The sequence below is a fragment of the Mandrillus leucophaeus genome, unplaced genomic scaffold (assembly GCF_000951045.1).
Source record: "Mandrillus leucophaeus isolate KB7577 unplaced genomic scaffold, Mleu.le_1.0 Scaffold524, whole genome shotgun sequence".
NCBI classification, from domain to species: Eukaryota; Metazoa; Chordata; class Mammalia; order Primates; family Cercopithecidae; genus Mandrillus; species Mandrillus leucophaeus.
Window position 1 is genome coordinate 571,996 of NW_012105631.1, and position 24,126 is coordinate 596,121.

The following is a 24,126-nucleotide window of genomic DNA, read 5'->3' on the forward strand; positions in this document are numbered from 1 at the left end:
TGCAGCTCTTCTCTTTCCTTTCTGAGCCCTAACCAAATCACCTTTAAAAGTCCCTTCATGACAATCTTGGTTTCTTCTAAATGTACTTCACAACTCTTGGTTAGTTCCAGAGCTGCTTTCACATTTTTAGGTATTTGGTATAGCAGCACCCCACTTCTTAGTACCAATTTCTATCTTAGTTTGGGCTGCTATAATAAAATACCATATATAGGTGGCTTATCAATAAGAGACATTTATTTCTCACAGTTCTGGAGGCTGGAAAGTTCAAGATCAAGGTGATGGCCTATTTGGTGTCTGATGAGGGCCTGCTTCCTGGTTGCAAATGACTATCTACTTTCCATGTCCTCACATGGAGAGAAGAAGAACCAGCTCTCTGGCCTCTTCCTGTAAGAGTACTAATCCCATTCATAAGGGCTCTGCTCTTGTTACCTCTGAAAGGCCCTATCTCCAAATATCATTACATTTGGGATTACATTTCAGCATATGAATTTGAGGGGGACATAAGCATTCAGTCCATAACAGATTGTTTCCAATTTAAGGTATTAAATATACTGTAATTAGTGTCTTCATATACAGGTTTGAGTTTCTCCAGTGTATAAATATAAAAATGGAATTTGTCATAGGTTATGTGTATTGTGAACTACATGTAGTCAATATTGTTCTTCAAAGTGATTTCTCAATGTATATTCCTACCATTAATGTGAGGAGTTTTTAATTTACCCAAATACTCTTCCAAAATTGATATTGTATGACTTTTTAACTGTGGAAAATTTGGATGTGGAATACTTTTTTATCCACATTTCTCTGTTTAATAGTTCTGAGCATCTATTCATTTAATTTGCAGTATTTATATTTTCCTCTTTTATGAACTGCCTCCAAATTTGTTTGCCAATTTTTCTATTAGGTTTTTATGTTGTTAAATTGCAATCTGTTACTTATTATTATGGATAATATTCCTTTGTATCTTCCAGTATGATTCTCTATTTTTCTTTTATTTATGGTTTCCTTATTTGCTCAAAAGTTTTTAATAAACTAAACTATATAAAAGGAGCTTTTCTTTTTGAGCTTGATCTTGTAGTAAGAAATCCTTTTCTGCTCTGAAGCTATAGTCTACATTTTTATGACAGTCTTAGAATTTGTAACTTTTTTAAATTCATTTTTTGAGTTTATTTTTGCAAGTATTATCACTTGGAGGTGTAGTTTTTTATATATAAGTGCAAATATCTCAACACCATTTTTGAGTAGTCTGTCATTCCTAAATGATAAAGTTGCATACTCTAATTTAAGCCAGGATTGCATAAATGCCTGAGAAACCTCAGCTCTCTGAGAGTTTTATTATTTTGATCTACATATCTGTTCCCATGCCATTGCCTAATTATTATGATTCTATATTATTAATAGAACAAATGCTCCCACTTATTTTTATTTTCAGACATGTCTTGATTATATTTTGCCCTTCAGTCTTCCATGTAAGTTTTAGAATTCATTTCTTAAGTTCCATGAATGATTCAATTAGAATTTTTACTGCAATCACATTGAATTTATAAAATAATTTAGGACAGTTAAGATTTTGGTCTTCCCACTTGAGAAAATAACCTAACTCTGTATTCAGGTCTTATTTTATGTTTTTTGATAAAGTTTTGTAGTATTTCTATAAAGTTCTTATACAACTTTTGTTATAAATATTACCAGTTACTGTTTTGATTTTGCTATTGATTTGAATTATGCCTTTATTTCTCTTATATATTCAAATTCGTTATTGCTAGCATATTAGAAGTATATGATATTTTAAAGCTTAAACTGACATCCCTCTTGAGCTCCCTCTAATACTTATCACTGAATCTCTTGGAATTTTTATGTAAATAACCATATCATTTGTAAATAGTAAACTTTGTGTTTCCTTTTCCAATATTTATTTTTTTCTAATTTTGATGCAGTGGCTGCAAAATTAATAATTTTGAATGTTGGGTATATAGACTTTATTGTTTTCTTCTTATCATTAATAGGAATGCTGTAAAATTAACCATTCTACAAATATTTGTGTACCTAGTATGTGCCAAGCATTTCTACAACAATGAACGAAACAGACAAAAGTGTCTACCTTCATCAAATTTGTTGGCTACTTGGTTAGACAAACAAACAGGTAAAACTTGTAGTATGACTAGTGGTGATACATTATATGGCGATAAGTTAAACAGGAAAAGGTAACAGGCCATACTGGGGATGGGGTGAGGGAGTTCATTTCTAAATAAGACGGTCAGGAAGGTTTCAAGGAGTATGTAACATTTCAGTAAATACTTGAAGGAGTGAAACCCTAAGTGTGGAACAAGTGCAAAGGTCTTGACGCCTAATTGTACCAAGCATGGCTGAGGAGCAGCAAGGAGGCCATTGTGATTGAAGCAGAGAAAAGGAGATACATTCAGGGGAGTAACAAAAAAGCAGACTGTAAGAACTTCACTCTGAATAAGATGGTAAGCACTGGAAGATTTGGATTAGATTTGAATGGAAGAGTCTTTGCTGAAATTATCTGACTTAGGTTTGAAAGGCTCATACTGGCTGCTGTCTTGAGAACAGAATAAAATGGAATTGTAATAGAAGGAGACAGGAAGTGGTAGAAACAGAAAATGGGTGGGGGATACCAGTTTAGAAGTCTTAAATTTGCTGATCTGCTGATGTGACATCCAAATGAAATAGAGGAGTCAAGGATGAGTCCAGGGTTTTTTGGTGTGAATAATGAGAAGGATGAGGCTTTTCATTCACTAAAATTGGGAAAACTGTGGGAAGAACACTTTTTTGGGAAAAGATAATGAGGGCAGATTAGAGCATGTTAAGTTTGAGAAAGCCAAGTGAAGATATTAAGTAGCTGGATATATGCATCCTGAATTCAGGAAAATTATCTTCACTGGGCATGTAAATTTGAGAATTTTGTACAGAAAGCTGATAGACCCAAAAAAGTCTCAATGAGTTCATCAAAGAAGTGATAGAGAAGAAAGAACACTGTGGCCATTCAAAATTTGGAAGTGAGGAAGATGAAAAGGAAACAAGAAAGTAGACTGCAAAGAAATGATGAGAAAGACAGGTGAGTGTGGTGCCCAGGAGGCGAGAGAAGGAAGTATTTCAAAGAGGGTGGAGTTAAAATAGTCAGTTTGGACTACTATAGACAAAGTGTCATAGTTGGGTAGCTTAAAAACAACGTAAATTTGTTTCTCACAGTTTTGGTGGCTGGGAAGTCCAAGATCAAGGTGGTGGCCTATTTGGTGTCTGGTGAGGGCCTGCTTCCTAGTTGTAGAAGATTGTCTTTCTGTATCCTCACATGGTGGGGAAAAGCAATCCAGTTCTCTGGCCTCTTCTTATAAGGGCCCTAATCCCATTCATGAGCGCTCAACTATCTTGAGCTAATTACCTCCCAAAGGCCCCAGCTTTTAATACCATCACAATGGGAGTTTGGAGTTCAACAAATAGATTTTGGAGGGGCAACTTCAGTCCATTGTAGTGTAAAATGCTGTTGGCCCAGAAGGAGATGGCAAAATAACTCTGGGACTTAATAATATGGGGACATTGAGATGTCTACAAAATCTGTTTCATTAGAGGGTTAGGGCAGTCCACTCATTTTTGTAATTGATGTAATCTTAAATTTAATTATTGAGTGTATCTATACAGAGAAATGTACTTTTATTTTAGCCAGGTCATTAAGTTCAGCATCCTATTTTACCAATTTCAGTTCTTGTTTCTTATATTCTACTCCTTCCCTCTAATTTTGTTTTCTTCTGACTGAAGTAGGTTCCAGCAAATATTTGAGTAATCTACTCAGTGAGTTTATCAGAAATAATCTTCACTCTTGAATTTTTATTTAGCTGCATATAAAATTGTAGGATGATTATTATTCCTCAGCACTTGGAACACATTACTCCATTGCCCACTGTCTTCAGCATTTAATATTGCTCATGGAAAGTCCACTGTCAATCAAAGTATTACTTGTGTGTGGGTAATTCAGCTTTTGTCTTTATCGTCTAGATGTGTTTTTACTATTTTGTGTAGAAGTGTAGATTTATTTTTATTTTTATTCATCCTACTCAGCATGTGGCATACTCCTTTATGTGAGGCTTTGTTCTGTTTTGTTTTCTTCCAATTGTAGGGAGTTCTTGGCCAATTTTCCTTAAAATATTATGACTTTCCTGACAATCCATTATTTCTCCCCTTATGAAGAAAATCTTGTTGGGTGTATATTGGGACCTTTCAATGTTACTGGTCTACTTTTCTCAATTCTCTTTTCATGTTTTAGCTTTTTATCACTCTTTGCTGAATTCTGAGTATATTCCTTGGCACCATCTTTGGGATTGTTTGGGAAAGAGCTGATTATGTGTAAATCTTTTAATAGCTATTTGTGTTTGTTTTTACATTCCCATTATGTCTTTTCTTATTTCATATTTGCCAATTTTGTTTTATAATTTATTTTATTTTATTATTTGTTTTTAATTGACAAATAATAATTGTACATATTCATGGGGTACATAATGATGTTCCAGTACATAAAATGTAGAGTGATAAGGTCAGGGTCATTAGCATATTCATCATCTCAAACATTTATCATTACTCTGTCGGGAATTTTCGATATCCTCCTTCCAGCTATTTGAAACTATATATTATTGTTAACTTTAATCATCCTACAGTGATGTAGAACACTAGAACTTATTTCTCCTATCTAGCTGCCATTTTATGTCCCTTAAAAAATGTGTCCATATCCCTCCTTTACTCCTACCCTTCGCAGCCTCTGGTATGCTATGCCCTTCTTTTTACTTCTATGAAATCAGTGTTTTTTAAACTTCTACATATGAGTGAGAATATGTGGTATTTAACTTTCTGTTCCTTGCTTATTTCACCTAATATAATGTCTCCCAGTTCCATCCCTGTTGCTATGAATGACAGGGTATCATTCTTTTTAATGGCTAAATTAGTATTGCATGATGTATATATACCGCATTTTCTTTATTCATTAATCTATTTTTGGACACCTCGGTTTTGGACACCTTGGCTATCGTGAATAGTGCTGCAATAAACCTGGAGGTGCAAGCATCCAAAAGGCATCCAAATTGGAAAAGGGGAAGTCAGATGTGTTTTCTAATTTATTGTTCTCCCATTTAAATTGTATTCTTTTCTTTATCACATTGTTTATCTTAAATATATATTTGTTAAACTAATTTTAGGTGATTCTGTTATTACCACTTGATCAGGAATATATTAATCTCCTAATTGTTGGTTGTCTGTTTTCTGGTGTTAATATGGATTTTTGCTTTCAGGTAACACATTGAGTGAGAGATGTATTTCTTACTGTCACTTACTCTTCATAATGTAATGCTTTTCATTTGTTTCCACTAATCCCCTTAAGACCCTTAGTCTTGAAGCAGCTCTTTTATCAGTATCTCAGGATTCCCTGCCATCTGGCAGTGATTTTGGAAAATTCCCTGACGCAGTCACTGAACAAATAAGCTGATTGGCTGAAGTCTAATCTGGATGGCTTTTTCTGCATCCTACCCTTTCTGCAGCTAGGCATTACTGAATAGCAGAAATTATTTTTTCAGTACTTTTTTGTGAATGGCACAATCACAGCCCCTGATTTTATGCAGGCAACCGGGAATCAGACTCCCACTCCTCCTAGGGGAGCATCTGACACCTCACTGGAGCGTGGGACCTTTGCCCGCTTCTGTTTCAGTATCTGAATTGCAGAATGACTGTGGTTTTAGACCCCATTTACCTACCTCTGTGGTTTTCTGCTCTGTTTCCGGTCAAAAAATGTGGTTATCTGGTTTTCAAGAACACAGTATTTTTTAAAGTGTTTATCATTGTATTCAGAACCGAAAATATCATTTTAAAATAATGAGCTCATAATGCCAAAATAACCTGAAGCACTTTATAGTTTTAGTAAGTACTGCTCTCAGCCACACATTTGACAATGTATGTGTATGATTTACATACATGACATATTTATGAAAAACATCATTCAGTAGATTGCATTACTTTTTCTAAGAGTTCATGCTAAATCTGATAGTACCCTAAGATGAAACTTTTTATTTTAATCCTCAACACAGTCTTAAATCAGGATTGGTCCTATAAATAGGTAGCAACTCATTTGGCCTTATTTGTAAGATCACAGATAGGACACTCTGTATCCCACTATTTATTTTATCTGCCATGATATATAAATTCCACCAGAGTAATTCCCCTGAATTTGATGACTTTTATTTTCCCCCGAGTCTCTATTAAATAACAATAAATTTGGGCGATGGAGGAAGAGAAGCTAATGCCTTTGCAACACTGACACCTAACAGAAAATAAGGCCCTTTGGTAATGTTATTAAGGTTAGGCCTCTGGAGGATGAGTCAAAAGTGCCAAAAAGGATATTGAGTGTTTCAAAGGAAGTGAGAGAGGGCCAAGAATAAACTGGATCTTCCTCATACTCTTATATAGTTAGAAACCATGCAACAATCATTTATAAAGCTCAGTTTATCTTACTGTAAACATTAGTGGAAAAACGAGTTACATACACCCTCTGTAATCACTGAATGGTGTCCATAAAAAAGGCAGACTTAATCATTCTTGAGTAAAGAAGGAAGTTAAAAATAAATTTTCAAACCTTATCATATTTACTTTACCAACAATCTTGATTACATGGCAACTTTGTTGCTATAATTTTATGCAGCAGATCATGGTAGATGTTCCTCCCCAAAGTTTTTAGTACATTCTTCTAAAAAGTTTTCCTGAGAACTTTTAGTTTGACTTCTCAAGCTTCCTTGTTTTACCTTTTCTTAAATTATCTCCCTCCTCCCTTAGTGAAATGAGCCTTCCTTCAGCATAGGTAACTTATCCTTACTGCTTTTTTCATACCCAATTTTTTTTTTTTAATCTCTTTCAGCCAGTTGGGTCCTGAAGTAGCTGAAATGCGAAAAAGGCAGCAGTCCCAAAATGAAGGAACACCTGCTGTGTCTCAAGCGCCTGGAAACCAGAGGCCCAACAACACCTGTTGCTTTTGTTGGTGCTGTTGTTGCAGCTGCTCCTGGTATGTCATGTTACCTGTAGGATGCCACACCCAGGCTTGGCAGACACTAGCGTGAACAGGCATGCCAAGTCTCAGAACTGTAGAAACTTCTCAACATGTCTTTTTTTGTTCTTTCTTTGCAAGTAGGACTTATTGAAGTCTATCATTGGTTTAATGCAAACACTTCCACAAAGAAAACATATAATATTTCCCCCAAATCTACATTTAAATTGATAATAAGGTAAAAAAAAAAAAAAGGGTGTGTTTTATATCATGTTTTTCTCCATCTATGCTTCTTAAAGATTTGGGTGAAAATAAGATTTTAGTTACATAGGTATTTATCAATAAGCAATGTTCTCCAATGTTACAGTCAAGAACATTAAAATAACATCTAGTAACACTGCATGTAGTATTGAATGTGTGTGTGTGTATGTGTGTTTTTAGTTCTCTGCCTCTACTTGATAGGGTGTTGAGCATTCAGCTGCATGACCAGATAACTGTAAGTCAGAGTAACAACCTCTGCCCAGAATTCCTGCCAATAAGGACAGAGAGAAAAGAGTCACTGACTCACAACCACCTATCTAAAAGGTCAGTGGCTGTGCTTGGAATGAAGTCCAACTCAGTTCATTGAAAAATCCTGAAATTAGAGCCAGAGAACCTACTTCCCATTGCAGTGTTATCACTGGCAGGCTCTGGGACATCATGCAAACTCATAATCTCTATGTTCTTTTATTTCCTCATTGGCAAAATGATGAAGAATCAGACAAGCTAATTCCCAAGGTGCCGTCCAATGCTAAATGCCCATGACCCAGGGAACTCAGAGAACCTGCTCGAGTTCCAGATTCATAAAGTGCCTAACATTTATGCAGGTGAGATTCTTCAAGGGGATGCTAGACTTTTTGAACCATATATTTTAGAGTCTTTTAAAATCCAGTTTACAAGTGGATCTTCTAGCCCAACAGTGGTCTTCTGGGTCTCCCCAGACTAATTCAGAACCTAAAGAAAGGCCCCTATGTTGGAGTCATCTCTCTGTGTATTATCTCTACAGTTTCCCAATGTATGTTGAGGTGGGTTTTTTTTTGTTGTTTCTTTTTTTGTTTTTTTAAATGGCAAAACGTTGTATCACTGGGGCCAAAATAGAAGGTAAAGAGGGCTGTACTAGAGTGGCACCTTGGTGATGAACAAGCTCCATCCACTCTAGAAAACTCCAGTTCCAGAAAAACATCAGATATTGCAGTAATCTGGAAAGCTTAAGTAGTTTTTATAAATATCAATATTGCTTCCCAGATGATGATTCTTTGTTACAGAAAGTCATACTGTATTAGTCCATTTTTATACTGCTATAAAGAAGTACCCGAGACTGGGTAATTTATAAAGAAAAAGAGGTTTAATGGACTCACAGATCCACAGGGCTGGGGAGGCCTCACAATCATGGCAGAAGGTAAAGGAGGATCAAAGGCACATCTTACATGGTGGCAGGCAAGAGTGAGTGTGCAGGGGAACTGCCCTTTATGAAACCATCAGAACTCATGAGATTTATTCACTGTCATGAGGACAGCATGGGAAAAAACCACCCCCATGATTCAATTACCTCCCACCGCATCCTTCCCATGACAGATGGGATTGTGAGAGCTACAATTCAAATGGGATTTGGGTGGGGACGCAGCCAAATCACATCATATACATAATTAGTTTTATTTCATTCTTAAGCCTTAATAATTTAAGATAGAGGAAGCAGAGTTTGAGATGAAGTAAATATTTCAGTCATAATTGTGTAATCTTTTTCTGTGTCATGCCTGAAGAGATTATCTAGCTCTGGTCTTAATCTGTGAAGTACCATGTAGTGACTTACTATAGTGGTTCTGAAGTCAGACTGCCGGACTTCAAATCTTATCCTCACCCATCTCTATCTGCATGACCTTCAGCAAATTAGTTAAATGCCAGTAATAAAAATCCCTGCCTCATAAGGTCATTGTAAAATTAAATGAGATAAAATACATAGCAAGCCGAGAACAGTGTCTGATACATAGTAAGCATTTAATAAGAGTTAGCTCTCTGGGCTATGGAGCACTTCATATTGAAAAATAAAGATCACTTTAAAGAGGAACTGGCTTGAAATAATGCTTTAAAAAAAGATCACTTTGTAGCTATAACACAAAAATTACCTTGGAAAAGAAAGCTATTTTATTTTAAATTCTGTATAAAACATCACCAATATATTGTTACACAAGGTTAAGGAATAGACTTCTATTGCTCATTTGCACTATACCAGGTTTGTGTAATCAGTATATAATTTTCCTTAGCTGCCAAAACTTATTTCTGAATTGCTTTGAGATTAAAACACCAGAACAGATAGAATACTGAAGTTTCTTTGTGCTATATGTATTAGCTGCCATATATTTAGTGAGATTTGCTTTTATCAAGTTTTAAAGGACATATTAAATAACAGAAAATTTAACATTAACACATGAGCATGAGATTATTGCAGTACACAGACAATGGGTGAAGAAAAAAATAACTTTTGGAAGCTGCATCAACTCTCTACACCTCTAGAGTGGATCCCCAAACATTGGGTACATTGGCTGGCTCCATGCTCTGTTAGCTCTAGACTAGCAATACCCTTGTCAGGAACTGCATTTGTTGTCAATGAACATTGGATGCCTAAGTCTAGGCCGTAAAATGTACAGTCTGTAAATTTATAAGTCCTTCTGTATATGATAAATGATAGATAATTTCTAATAATTATAAACCACTTGATTATTATGTATTTATTTATATTTGAGACAAAATCTGCTCTGTCATGTAGGCTTGATTGCAGTGGCACAATCACAGCTCACTGCAAGTTCCAACTCCTGGGCTCAAATGATCCTCCCTCCTCTGCCTCCCCAGTAGCTGGGACTACAGGTGCATGCACCACACTTGGCTAATTTTTTTTTTTTTTTTTTTTTTAAGTGGAGTCAGTGTCTTGCTATGTTGCTTGGGCTGGTCTTGAACTCCTGGGCTCAAGCAATCCTCATGCCTCAACCTCTCAAAGTGCTGAGATTTACAGGCATGAGCCACTGTGCCTGGCCACTTAATGTTTTTTAAAAGGATAAAAGTTAAAGTTCCTTGAACTACGGATTTTAATTATGACTATATTGTCTTACTACAAATGAAAATGTCCTTTACCCATATGTTTTTAAAGTACCATTATTTTTGTACTTCAGGTTTATAAAAGAAAATTATAAAGGCTTTTTGGAGTAAAAAGAAAAAGAAATAAATGTTCTTCAGATTTTCCAGGCTAGGTCAAAGGAGCAGAACAAAAAGAAACACTAAAAATGTAATTTAGGGACTAAAAAAAAAAGTTAGAAATCAAAATATGAAGTAACTGTCATTCGTCAATGGGAGCAGTTGTCATGTGGCTGAATTTACTTCCTTTTAAGGAAACAGAGTGGTACGAAAAATTTCTATATCTAGTAATAAATACAAATACCTCACCCTAAGCTTCATGTTATGGGTTTTTTAACAATGTAACATTTTCCTCAAATTTGCACTTCTCGTTCATATTTCATTGTCAGCTCTTCTCTCATTTTTAAATTGATTCCTGTCTTTATAACATTACCACCACATTTTTGGAGGGGAGGATACAGAGAGTAAATACATAACTGCTGAATTGTTCCCCAGTTTCTTTGAACATTCTAAACTGTTTAGACAGCCTTCATAGTGACTGATCCATTCTCTATCTCTGTCATAGAGGCACTTTCTCCCCCCCACATCAGTCTCTCTCCTTATCTCCCTTTTCTCCTCATAGCCCTTGCAATTAAAGAAGAGAAAACAGGAGGATGAGGTTTAGAACCATTAACATCCTTAAATACGTAAGCAATGGATACCCAAATCCAGGGCGTAAAATGGACAATCTGTAAACATGTAAGACCTTCTATTCATGGGACTAAGCTAGGGTGAAGAGACCATTTTGTCAAGACCATTTGTCTGCGGGTTCAAGGTTGACACTGGCAAGTGGAATGTCTTGTTTCTTCAGATAGTAACCTTCTTCCCTTTTCTTTATAAGAAAGAAATCTTTGAAAGATACTGAAGGCTCCTCTCAAACTGCCTTCAGTCAGGACAGTGTGAAGCAGTGAGGTTGTTCAGATGCTCACACGTGAGATAACACATATAAAAATGCAGGGCAGACTAGAAACTGCTGTGTGCTTACAAAAAGGAGGGGCATCAAAAATGGCCATAGAGCTTTCAAAGTTTATTATGAGCTTAAAGCTCATTTTCAAATTGTCCTACGAACTCTCTTGCAACATCATTCAGTGGTTGCATTAAAATAACCCATGCTACTTTTTCACATAAAATCTTCAGGTACTAATTCCTCTTTTAATACTGGATGCTTCTGTGGGTGTCCCATCAAGCAAAACAGGGTTCCCTGTGTAAAAATTAGAACTCCAGAGACCTCAGCTACCATCTCTCCAAAATGTTTACGTTGCCCTCTGCTTGGCACATCATGGTGGTGAGTTGATGGCTGTGGAGAGGAGAATAATGAAATATCACTGGCCATAGCCCTGGCTCCAGCTTGCAGTTACCAAGAGAATGGTTCTGTCTTTAGCTACTTTATAAATTAGACTTAGATATAAGCTTTCATTTGAAAAAACAACAACAACAGCAACAACAAACAATGTTTGGAAAATGTTGTATCTATTTTTACAGGTAAGGAAACTGATGGCTTGCTGATGTCAGTAGACCCATTAGGGATTGAAGTGGAACTGAGATGCAGGCCTCTGAATGTCTAGTCCGTTGTTTGGTTCATTTTAACGGGACACTTCCAAACTTTTCATTTCCAGGTTTGATATGAGCCATTTCCAAATACGACTTTCCCAGTTGAATTCACAATCTCATGCACTCCTGGGTATTGCCCGTGAGATTTGGCCCACTGCACTGGACTCTTCTCAGGAGAGATTGGTCACAGACTGAATTTAGTAAATTAACTAGCCTTTGGAAAGCTAAAATTGTCTCTCTTTTGGATACATTGGTTCCCAGAGTTTTCAGACCATGGGATGGATCTCACTAAGTAAATGTTAAGTGCTTCATAAATATGCTTTGGACTGCCCCTCCCTCCATTTCTAACAAGTACCATGGCCTCTATAATTCAAAACAGTGCAAAACTAATGTCCTATTTTATCCTCTGATGCTGTCACACTTTAGCTCTCTGCCAAAGGAAATACTAAGGCGCATGCTTTAAAAGTCAAAGGATATTTTTTGAAAGGAAAAACAAAAAGCCATGCCTGCACCATGGTAAAGAAACCACTCCCTGGAAATAAAACTCCTCACACATGCAAGGTGAATCATTTCATCTGAGGCACCAGGGAATACATGGTCTCCTCTGTGCCTGTCACCCTCGGAGAGCTGATTCATCTCACATGGCAGAATATGTTAATCCTGCAGAGTAACTCACACTGCACAGGATTTCCAGAGTACTTGTAAACAGACCGTCCTACATACCACTTACAAAGAAGCAATACAGAAGTCTCCAGTTTGGAAACTCCATCTGGCCATGGCATGGGTACATGTCCTCAGTGTTTTTATCAGTTATATCAACTTTACACAATCAAAAGATATCTATCAAAATGAACCCAAGTTTCTCAGGCCATATACACAAAACCACAGTGGACAATAGGACTATAGACTGAATGAGAGTTGATGGTAGAAGGAGCCTCACTCTGGTGAAGAAATCCAGAGTCCCAAGAGGACAGGAGGAAGAAACTGTAGATAAAGAGGTGGCAGGTGCATTTGGTGACAGGGCTGTGCACGGTGAGATCTGCTGACCCCAGATACCCCAGTCAGCTTCAAGGTTCAGACCCGGACAAAAAATCCAAATTTCAACCAAAGCTGACTCACCCTACGTGGCAATGTGGTGAGGACTATCTATGTCTGGATGGGCCAGGAGGTACCAGAGCTTCAGGGATGACGTTGGTCGTGGGCTGGTGCTGTTCATACCTTCTGCCCTAGAAAAGGCTGAACACATGAAAGGTCAGAGTTTGACTCACCAACCCACTGAACCATTTTTTATACGAGTGATACTCCTGTCTGTCCCATGTTTTTGTTTTTTAGGTTAATACCTTCAGTAAAAATTATAGTACATAGATCTTGTATTTGAATTCACAAAGCTCAATATTGGTCATTGCTGCCAGGCATTTTTGTAAACAGGTAACTGAAGTTTCATGCATTAAAATAGCAAAAAATAGGCCAGGCACGGTGACTTATGCCTGTAATCCCAGCCCTTTGGGAGGCCAAGGTGGGTGGATCATGAGGTCAGGAGTTCGAGACCAGCCTGACCAACATGGTGAAATTCCGTCTCTACTAAAAATACAAAAAATTAGCTAGGTGTGGTGGCGTGTCCCTGTAATCCCAGCTACTCAGGAGGCTGAGGCAGGAGAATCGCTTGAACCCGGGAGGCAGAGGCTGCAGTGAGCCAAGATCACGCCACTGCACTCCAGCCTGGGTTACAGAGAGAGACTCAGTCTCCAAAAAAATAAAAAATTAAAAATAAATAAATAAATAAATTATATATATATATGTATATGTATATAAATACATTTTGGCTTACATTATTTGGCCAATATTAGTAGGCATTTAACATTTGTTGAATGGGTGATGGATTTGGATTTGCCATTTGAGCCTACTTTATGAAATATAAAAACTTGTGTCACATAAATTCTTTTCAGAAATTACAGGCACATTCTCCCAGGTCACCAGATTTTTTTTATGCACCATTTTTCTTCATGCACCCGTGTGTGTGTGTGTGTGTGTGTGTGTGTGTGTGTGTGTGTGTGTGTGTGTTTTAAAGGTAGTAGTACTAATTAGTAGTACAGAGGGGCATGAATTTGGGGAGGGAGCACTAAATCTGTTTAGTATTTGTGGGATATAAAATCAAGAAGAACAAAATAGAAGACTAGGGAGATAGGCAATGACAAATAATCAAATATCTTTTACACCTCATTAAGGAGTTTACACCTTTTTAGAGATGGGAAGCAATTGAAGAGTTTTAAGTAAGGAGGGGACAAAGTCCATTTTGTATTTTAAGTATTCTCCTGAGGGAATGGAAAATGTTTGGAAGGAAAATACAAAAAGTAAGGGGGATGTTAAGAGACTTTTATAATAGCCTTGGTGAGACATGGTGAGGCCCAACATAAGGAGACAATAAAAAGGATGGAGAGAAGTGCATTTTCAAGAAAAAATTAGGATATACTGCCAAGAATTAGTGATAGACGAGAAAGAGAAGGATGACTCCATATTGCTTGCATGAGTAGCTGGGTTGCTGGTGATCCCATCAAATGAGAGGACATTGCAATAGGAAGTTACTTAGGCCAAGGATACAAAGACGAGTTCAACTTGCTCTGATTGAGGTATCCAAGAGTTAGTTGTATAAATGAATTTGAAGCTTGCAAGGCAAGCGTGGATGAAATATGACAATCTGGGACTCATCAGTTGCAACAGATTAGAATGATTGGCCCTGGTGAGTATTCCAGGGTGAAAAGCAGGGAGCTACAGACAGAAACCTCAGGACGCACCACATTTAAAGAACAATGGAGGAGTGAGAGAGTTGCAAACACAGAACATGGAGAAGAGGTGACGTGAAAAATGACATGCAAAATGCAGCAAGGGGGCCAGGCACAGTGGCCCACAACTATAATCCTAGCACTTTGGGAGGACATGGCAGGAGGAAAGCTTGAACCCAGGAGTTCGAGACCAGCCTAGGCAACATAGTAAGTCCCCATCTCTACAAAAAAATTTAAAAATTAGCCGAGTGTGGTAGTACACACCTGTAGTCCCAGCTACTCAGGAGAGTGATGTAAGAGGATGACTCGAGCCCAAGAGTTGAGGCTGCAGTGAGCCATGATCACATGACTGCACTCCAGCCTGAGTGAGACCCTGTCTCAGAGAAATAAAATAAAACACAGCAAGGGACTGTTACAGAAGCCAAGAGAATTGAGCGTTTCACAAAGGGAAGTCTGAGGTTGCACATACACCAGGGAAGTCCAATACAATAAGAATCATAAAACATTTTGTGATTTGACCAACCAGGGGGGCTTCTTGGTGAACTTTGAGAGAACCAAGCTTCCCTGTAAGATATGCAACAAGGAAGAACTTGGAGAAAGAAAAGCTCCTGACAGAGAAAATGAGTGAGCCCCTCTTTAAAGGCTCTGAGACCCCATATGCTTCTCCTTCAGGGTGAAGGTTTGCTTTGAGAGAAGTTGGAGTTTCCTTTCTGACTCATTCAAAGCAAATTATTCATTTTCCAAGGCAATATGAAATTCACCCATTCCAAATCCAAGTCAGCTTTATTAGCTACCCGGACAATATTTAAGAACTTCCTCCAGAAAATTCCAATCAATAATGCAAAAATGAGGTTGACTTCTTTGCTACCCTTATTTATAAAATTTCATAGTTGTGTTACACCTGATTAAATTAAGTATTAGCCCTACTTTTGCTTCTCCCATTAAAATTCTTCATTATTTCTTATGGGCCTAACCTATTGTCTTTCATGGTCTAGGTGTGGTAGACCTATTACAATCTGCCTGCTATTTTAGCACATGATTCAAGAATTACTTGTTCTGTTTTTGTCAGATAAGACAATCAAATTCACTTTTTGTGAAAATGAAATTGATTTTGTAATTCTGCTGCACTGGGTGCTATAAATTATAGGATGTATAAATGCTATAAAATCCATATCTTTGTTTCAGGTTTTAATATATTATGTATTAATGTACATCTTTTTGCATGGGAACATCTGTTCCTAAGTGAAACACAAATTTCTGTCACTGACACTTTGTGTATAAAGTGATATACTTTTTTTTTTTTTTTTTTGAGAGAGAGAGTCTTGCTTTGTCACCCAGGCTGGAGTGCAGTGGTGCAGTCCTGGCCCACTGCAACCTCTGCCTGCCAGGTTCAAGCGCTTCTCCTGCCTCAGCTTCCCGAGTAGCTGGGACTACAGGCGCACACCACCATACCTGGCTAATTTTTTTTTTTATTTTTAGTGGAGACAGGGTTTCACCATGTTGGCCAGGCTAGTCTCAAACTCCTGACCTCAGGATCTGCCTGCCTCAGCCTCCCAAATTGCTGGGATTACAGGTGTGAGCCACTGCTCCCAGCCAAAGCAATATAGATTATTTAAAAATACAGAGCCATTTAACTGCCAATTCCATAGTAATAGTGGAACAGTAACTTTAAGTGTTTCGTTCTAGAAGTAGTCTTGCCATATTTGACAATTACATACAAATTCTAATGGCATGTCTTCCTCAGAAAGCTGACTTTCAAGAGGCTATATGGGATAAGGAAAGACTAATGGCACTGGAATTTTACAGACCTGGGTACATTCCAGTTTTATCACATGTAACTATGAAACCTTTGGCAAGTTACTTACTACCTCTGAGTCTGTTTCTTCCTCAGTAAAGTGAGATTACTAATGTACATAAATTCCTGCATAATCCTTTATTGATAGGTATTATTTCTGTCCCTTTACAAGTCTCAGGCCCAGAGGAATTTACCAGTCTGTGTAGGATGTGGCTATTGCAGGCTTGGCAATGCTCTGTTTGCATGTTGCCAGTTAAGGTAGCAGATGCTGTTTCTTCAGTCTCTATCACTTCGCCCTTTCTCCCCAACTCTGACATTAACCAGCACAGGTATAAGTCAGGACAGCCCTGGAGCATGCACTGCACAGCCACAGGGCTCCCAGAATGTTGTAACTTTTATGTAGCAGGGTTTTGTTTCTCTACAGATCAAGATTGTTGTCTTCCATGGTGTCTGTTCCCAAGGAAGCCCCACACATTCATCCCATACGCATTCACACACACACACACACTAACTGGAAAATGCGAGGGAAACATGGATGGCTAGATGAATGAGCAATCCTGCCAGCTATCGGATATATTTCTGAATATTCACTAACAGGATTTTAACTTTTTCACTCTCCTTTTTATGATAGGGACCCAGCCTTCTAAAGTCAGAAGCTTGAGCTCCAACTGAACTAATTCACTTGACACAGACGATTGCATGCTATTTTAATAAGAGTAACACTGTTATTGCTCCTAACTAAATAGAAGTCCATTTGGCCTTTTCACATCTAAGATATTTGCTTTCCCGCTAAGGCATTCACTTAGTTATAAATTATAGGTAAAATTACAGTGGGTTGAAGGAATAGCTTAAAATAGGATTTTAATCAATGTTAGAACCGAGGTGTAGAAGATTCTGATGATTGGCGTGTATTTTTTATTTTTATTTTTATTTTATTTTATTTTATTTAGATGAACTCTCACTCTATAGCCCAAGCTGGAGTGCAGTGGTGCCATCTCGGCTCACTGCAACCTCCATCTCTGGGGCTCAAGCAATTCTCGTGCCTCAGTCTCCCAAGTAGCTGGGGCTACACGTGCGCGCCACTGTGCCCAGCTAATTTTTTGTATTTTAGTAGAGACAGGGTTTTGCCATGTTGCCCAGGGTGGTCTCGAACTCCTGAGCTCAGGTGATCTGCCCATCTCGGCCTCCCAAAGTGCTGGGATTATAGGCGTGAGCTACCACGCCTGGCCTGGCATGTATTATGTATCTTTGTATTGAGACCTGTAATTCTCTTAATTTTAAGGAAAAATAAACTCTGCTAAATAAGAAGCTTTGGTCATCTAACTGAACATAAATGTACAGCGTAGATTTCGATTTTCACCATGTAATTGCTTGTTAAATGAAGTTGGCATTCGAGATGAAATCAATGTGTCCATGAGCCGAAAACCCAGAGCTTGAGGTTTCAAATGAAAATTTAATATAGACAAAAAGAGGGAATTTTTGATACCCATCTTTTCGAACGGATGAATATATAGAAAGAAATTGGCAACAGAGAGAGAGAGAGAGAGAGAATCAGAGAATGAAGAAATTTGTCTTCAGTTTCCATGGGTCGAAAGAAGAAATGAACGTTTACATACCACCCGAACCGGAATTGAAATAGAAATAGTGTGGAGAATCCATTCTCAGGATGGTTCTTCGAAAACATTTTAAATAAAAAATACTTCCTACCTGTTGGTCGTTAAAACCCTTTTCTAATTTATTTGTTCTAATAATGTACGACCTAAGTTCCGTATTATCCCAGCATGAGACCGTGGAATGCAAAATGACTTCTTATTGGAAAGGATAATGACAATGATGATAACATTATGCCTACCTGTTTTTAAGACTAAAGTATTCCTAAATCAAATGACTTTTGGCTGGGGTCTATTCAGAATATTTTGTAAATATCAAAAATGAAAAATTATTGCAGTTATGCAAATGTCCCAAGATTAAGTTTATCCTCTTCAATTTCGATTATTACACTCACTGAAAAACTGAATGACTCCTTTTAGATTCCTTAGAAAGATATAATTATCAAAACTCCTTAAGTGAATGAATAGATTCTTTTTCCAAATAAGGATATTTACCCACAGAAATTTTTTTCAGTTTTTGCTTTCTTCTGACTTGGTTTAAATATTGTATTTATAAAGGTAACACAGCCATCTAGTGGACAGATACTTGATAGCTGATTATTTTACTTGAGTTTAAGTTCATGAAACAAAAGCTTAAGCCAAATGAAATACTTGTTTCATGACACACGGCACATGATTACAAAATGCGGGGTGAGCCTTTAGAGGGGCAACATGGGGTATTTTTAGGCAAGTGTTTTATAACATTTCCAGACACAAATTTCTAACCACTGTCCCCATCCCCACACACCTCACTCAAAACCGTACTCTATTATAAAAATGTAGAAATGAAAGAGGTGAAGTTCAAATCATAGGTTTAACATTGAGTTTCTATGTGTCTGAAATGTTGTATGTTATGTGGTTACCAGCCCATCCTCTGGTGTCTTTTTGGCTTGGGGTTTTAGTTTTTTGGGGGAGTGAGTAGTCTTTTGTAAGCGAAACATCAGTTCTATTCTGCTTTCCTTGTTGCCCTCTCCCCAAGTTATCTTTGCTAATGAAAGAAAGTCATACTTCCTGGGACAGCCCCCCTCAGCCATAGCAACACCCTGTCTGCAGTCATTAGCGGTGTTACTTTTGTCCTTCCTCTTTCACTCTTTGCTGTCAAAACCTTCTATAACAACTCCTTTTTGTTCATCTCAAACTCCAGGGAATTGAGAAGTTACTCTTCATCAAATTCTACTGCAAACTCAGGCGTCTGGGCAACAGCTCCTATGGAGTGATAGCTGTGGGATGACGCCTTAGAGAGGGCATTTATACTCAATGCACTGGATTGTACTAGGAGGTTTATTTTTCCAAACCTTAAAGAAAAATCATTTGTATAAACAATTGCAATACCACAATTAACTCTTCTATGTAAAGAAATGGCATTGCAGAGTGAAAATGAGCCTGAGACAGGAAGTCAGAAGATGTGAGTCCCAATCCTAGTTCTAATAAATTTGAGTTGTGGGTCCTGTGTAAGTCAACCCCGATAACTGTTTCCTTGTAAATGAAACAAGAATGACTAATAACAACTCCCCTGTTTACCTTCAAGGACTGTTGTGAGGAGGAAGTGACAAGGTAATGTATGAGGTTTTGTAATAATGGCAAAGGAAAAGTCTCTGTTTACTCAGGTGGAAATAAAAAGCTCTTTGGTAAATTTGGAATCGGAATTTTAATGTGCAGCCAACTTGCCCTTCCATTCAACTGCGCATCTGTAATAATATGTGCCTTTTTGTCACAAGCTTTTATTTTTTGTTTTACATCCTTATGAAGTAGGTCGTTGCCATTACTCCCATTATGAATGGTGAAAGCAAAGCATGGAAAGCTTACACCATCCTAAAGGAGGTGTATTCTACATTTGGAGTCCACCTCATCGTTTTCTTGGATAACACATACTTTGCTGCCTGTTTTAATCTCCTGGTCCAGCCCTGCAACATCTGATATGTCCATTCTGGTCTACATTTGTATCGTGCCCCTGCATGCTTTTATCCCCGCTCTGAATGAGATCGCCTTTGTCCAGGTCTCCATCTGGCAAACAACTGCCCATTTTCAACCCAATTTAATCATTACCCCTTCTGTGAAGCCTTTCTCAATTCTCTTATGGAAAAGCACAGGTACCATCAAGGGTGTCTAAGAAACCCCATATGCACAATTCTATCTGAGTTCTTAAATGCCATGTGATGTTTATTTACCTGTCTGAGCTCCTCAGTAGCAGAGCCTTTTGTCTTTTTCATCTTGTATGTCCAACCCAGGGAACGTTGCATGAGCCAGTATTTCTTACACATTAGTAAAGTATTGCTAACTCCTGTAGTATTTACTGTGATATCTTGAATGCTAAAATGAAATATTTAAAGAACAATCTACCAACTCGTTTTCAGAGCGTGAAGGATGTTGATTTCATTTTTGCACCGGGAACTTTGAGGTAGAAGCTGTTAAATAAAAAGAAAAGATTGATATCACAATGTGAGACTATTTCAGTATTGAATAGACTGCTTTTACCAGAGACAGTAGTTCTCTCTTGGAGCCTTGATGTCACTCTGTATGAAATTTAGACATCTTATTGATTCTTCAGTTTAATTTTTCTGTAAATATATGTGGTTTCCTGACCAGCCTCTATCCCAGAGTTACCGTGGCTACTGGTAAGTTTTCATCTTCTTTGCAACCATTTTAACAGTTTTTCTTGAGAACCAATTGTTTTCCTTACAATAGAAGACTGTCTTCCAAAACAGACCCTGCGCATATCCATGATGACAGATCAGTAGATAAACTCTATAATTGGCAGCAGGTAATGTTTTGTCTCACCCCACTATCCATACTCCCCTGTAAATAGACGAACAATCCACCCCCATAGAGAGGGGGCACATTTTCTTAAGTTCTGAAATGTCCCAAGTGTTTTTCCTCCCTTTTCAAAGTCACTATTTAAAAAATCTCTAATGGGATTGTAAATGCTTCTTTTAATATATTTGGCCAAGGGTATTGGCACTTTTCTTCCATAAAGTATTTAAGGTTTGATCAGGACCCCCACTGTGTATGCGTTTAGTTCTCTTTGTGGCTTTTATTGCTTAAAACGTAGAAATGTTGGTTTTAAATGTTACATATATAAAAGTCGGTGGGGGGGAGTGTCTCTTCTTGGAGAGATATGGGCTGAAAAGGAAAAAAAAAAGACCTGTAATCCCAGCACTTTGGGAGGCTGAAGTGGGCGGATCATAAGGGCAGGAGTTCAAGACCAGCCTGACTAACAGGGTGAAACCCCGTCTCTACTAAAAATACAAAAATTAGCTGGACGTGGTGGTGGGCGCCTGTAATCCCAGCTACTCAGGAAGCTGAGGCTGGAGAACGCTTGAACCCGGGAGGTGGAGCTTGCAGTGAGCCGAGATCGTGCCATTGCACTCCAGCCTGGGCGACAGAGCGAGACTCCGTCTTAAAGAAAGAAAAAAACGTGTCTCTGTGGGACCCTCAAAACTGTTGATCTGGCATGTTCCTTTTAGGGCTGTCCTCAAACACATATAACATATATACGTTGATCTAGAGCAAATATTTCCAGTGAATTATTACCTTAAAAAAACACACACACTACTTGGAGCACAACCAAGTAGGACAGACATTAGTCAGTAGCAATACAGTCAAACTGTTAGTATCAATCCCTTGTCTATTTTCTCCATTTCTCTTTAACTTAAAATGATATTTTCAGCAGTTCTTGATAACTGAAACCTTGCAACCCATTTTTTAAGACCAGTAGTAAAGGACAGTTAATAAAAAGAACAACTTGTCTGTTGCTGAAGTTCAATTTCTTTCCACAGGGCAAGACTGTGGCCAGTATTAGATCAAGAGCTTCACAAACAGTGAACAGTTAAACATTTACTGAATGTCTGTTATAAGTAGTTTTAGTCCAAATATGTGCCCATATTTTACCATCTGTAGAAATGAAAGATGTAAACTCAACCTAATATTTTGTAATGATGGCTCTAATATGGTAGCATTTGGGATGTTTGTAAATATCACAGAAACAGATAGAAGAGCCAGAATTCATGTTCAGAAACTCGTGATTCATGCCTGTGGACTCCAGATTTGTCACTCTACAGCAAAGGCACAACGGAGAACAAATTTCTCAAAGATGTTTAATGAAGTGAAGGATACCTGCATCTTGTGTACTGCCTTCTGTGGGACACTGTGTGGAAATGTAATAAAAATAAACTCAAGGAGTTTGTTGTTTAAGGAGAGAATGAGAGCTCTTTTGCTAGTTGTGTTATAGTGCCTTAATATGTCTCTGCACACACACACAAGCTCAATCAAGCTTGGCAGAATGAGTGTCAATTTCCTATTTTAAAAAGAGCTGAATAGAATTTACCAAAAAATTGTACATTTTAGATATACAGGAAGTTTTATAGAATATTGTCAGCAGTGTATCCACATCACACACAGCAGTGTACCCCTCATCCACTTTTCCCATCATTACTGGAAATACATCGAATTCCAGAGAAGAACTCTTTCTTACTCATTAGTGAATCTCCTCTAAAATACTTCTCTGGCCTATTTGTATAGCGACATGGAGGACTGAGGTTTCCTAGGCTATCTAAAGCCACAAACACAGTCACAGCACTCACATGCAGATACCTCCAAAATTAGGCACTCTCTCTGAATTCCTCCCCAAAACTACACTACGCTGAAGGCTCTGCTGTCTCTAACCCTGGAACTGCTGCCTCCTGCAGGGGTCTAAGGGTCTGTGCAGCGGTTCCCAGGGACCATCCACTCTAGTTTCTGCTCCCCAGAATCCTTTGGCCTACATTACCTTTCCCTCCATGGTTCTATACCAATAAACCTGCCCCTGTCCCTAGAAATGGGGAGAGGCAAACTCACTGTATTTCGCTATGAAATCCTATGTTTCCTGTGTCCTTTTCCTGACTACAGAATCCTTTTCAATTCCTACTGGGTTCTCTTTTTTCCAGTAAGTCTGCTCTCTCAGGTCAGTTTTCCTATCTAGCCTCACTTTCTGTTGTCAGAAATTATTCCCTTTGCTCCATTCGCTCCATCCTCATGCTTGCACTTGAGAATGAAAGAATGAATTAAGGAGACATTGTCTTGGTTTCTCCTATCGGACTTTCCAGATTGAGAATAACTGCTTGTTGGGCACCTCTTCCTAAACACTTTCTTTCCACACCCTTCTTTGCATTCACATAGTAAGTGGTCTATGACCTCAGGGTCTCTCAGCAGCCATGGTTCATTGTAGGCACTCAGAAATACAGGGTTGTTGAACGGAGTAGGCTCCCAATTCCAACTATACCACCTAGTTAGTGTTCAGTTTTGGGCCAACCTCCCAGATGGGTCTGCACCTCACTTTGCTCTTCTGTAAAATGGGGATAATAGTATTAATGGTAAAAGAATGGTGCCCAGCACATAACGGGCACTAGAAAATCATCATTTCCATTGCCTCTTATTTTGAGTAAGTGAAAGAAGGAACAAATGAGAGATGTTGTCTGAACTTCTTGTGCTCTCTGCCAGGCTCTTAAGCTCCTCGGCTTCTAGACAGATGGATCAGTTGGCTAATGTAGGAGCTTAAATTTTCCCGAGCCACTGACTCCCTACCCTGCTTCTTAGTATCTCCCATGACCTCACCTGTTATTTCTAGTCTACACCTAGAATTTTGGATGTTCCGCCCTAAAGCACTGCTACGCTTTAGGGAGCAATTGTCATTGGACAATTCTTATTTTTATTCTTGTTCTGGGCAACTAAAACCTTCGGCATTATCCTCTGTCCTCTATGATGCTGTAATATTCCCAAACCTATGCCACACAGACACAGGCTCCTCCCACCCAATGCTCACCTGTTCCAAATGCTTAGTTACTGGTCTGTCCCTTTCAAGACATTGGAGATTGGTTTACTGGGGTGAAAGGGCAAAAACAAAGTCAAATATAAATCCAGTAGCTTGATTTTAGCAATTGAAGGAATGATATTATCAGTAACAATAACTTGGTCTGTAAGGAAGGATGATGTAAATTTAGGAAAATCTGTATTAGATTCTGACACATTGTATCTTCTTAGCTCTCAATCGGGGAAAATTAATGGAAAACAGACTATGAATAGAATTAACCAAAAATAAAAATGACATTTTGTTTAAAGAGTAAGAGTAAGGTAATT

General features: G+C 38.1%; 1 protein-coding gene across 1 annotated transcript in view; it reads left to right on the forward strand.

Annotated features, from left to right (window-relative positions):
• The first annotated feature begins 6,910 nt into the window (after nucleotides 1-6,910).
• The window catches only part of RGS17 (regulator of G-protein signaling 17), a 35,592-nt gene continuing 18,376 nt past the window's right edge, over nucleotides 6,911-24,126 (forward strand). The window contains exon 1 of the mRNA XM_011996789.1: nucleotides 6,911-7,054. Coding sequence (XP_011852179.1) covers nucleotides 6,936-7,054 — 119 coding nt within the window. The 5' untranslated portion in view covers nucleotides 6,911-6,935. The remainder of the gene's footprint in view (nucleotides 7,055-24,126) is intronic.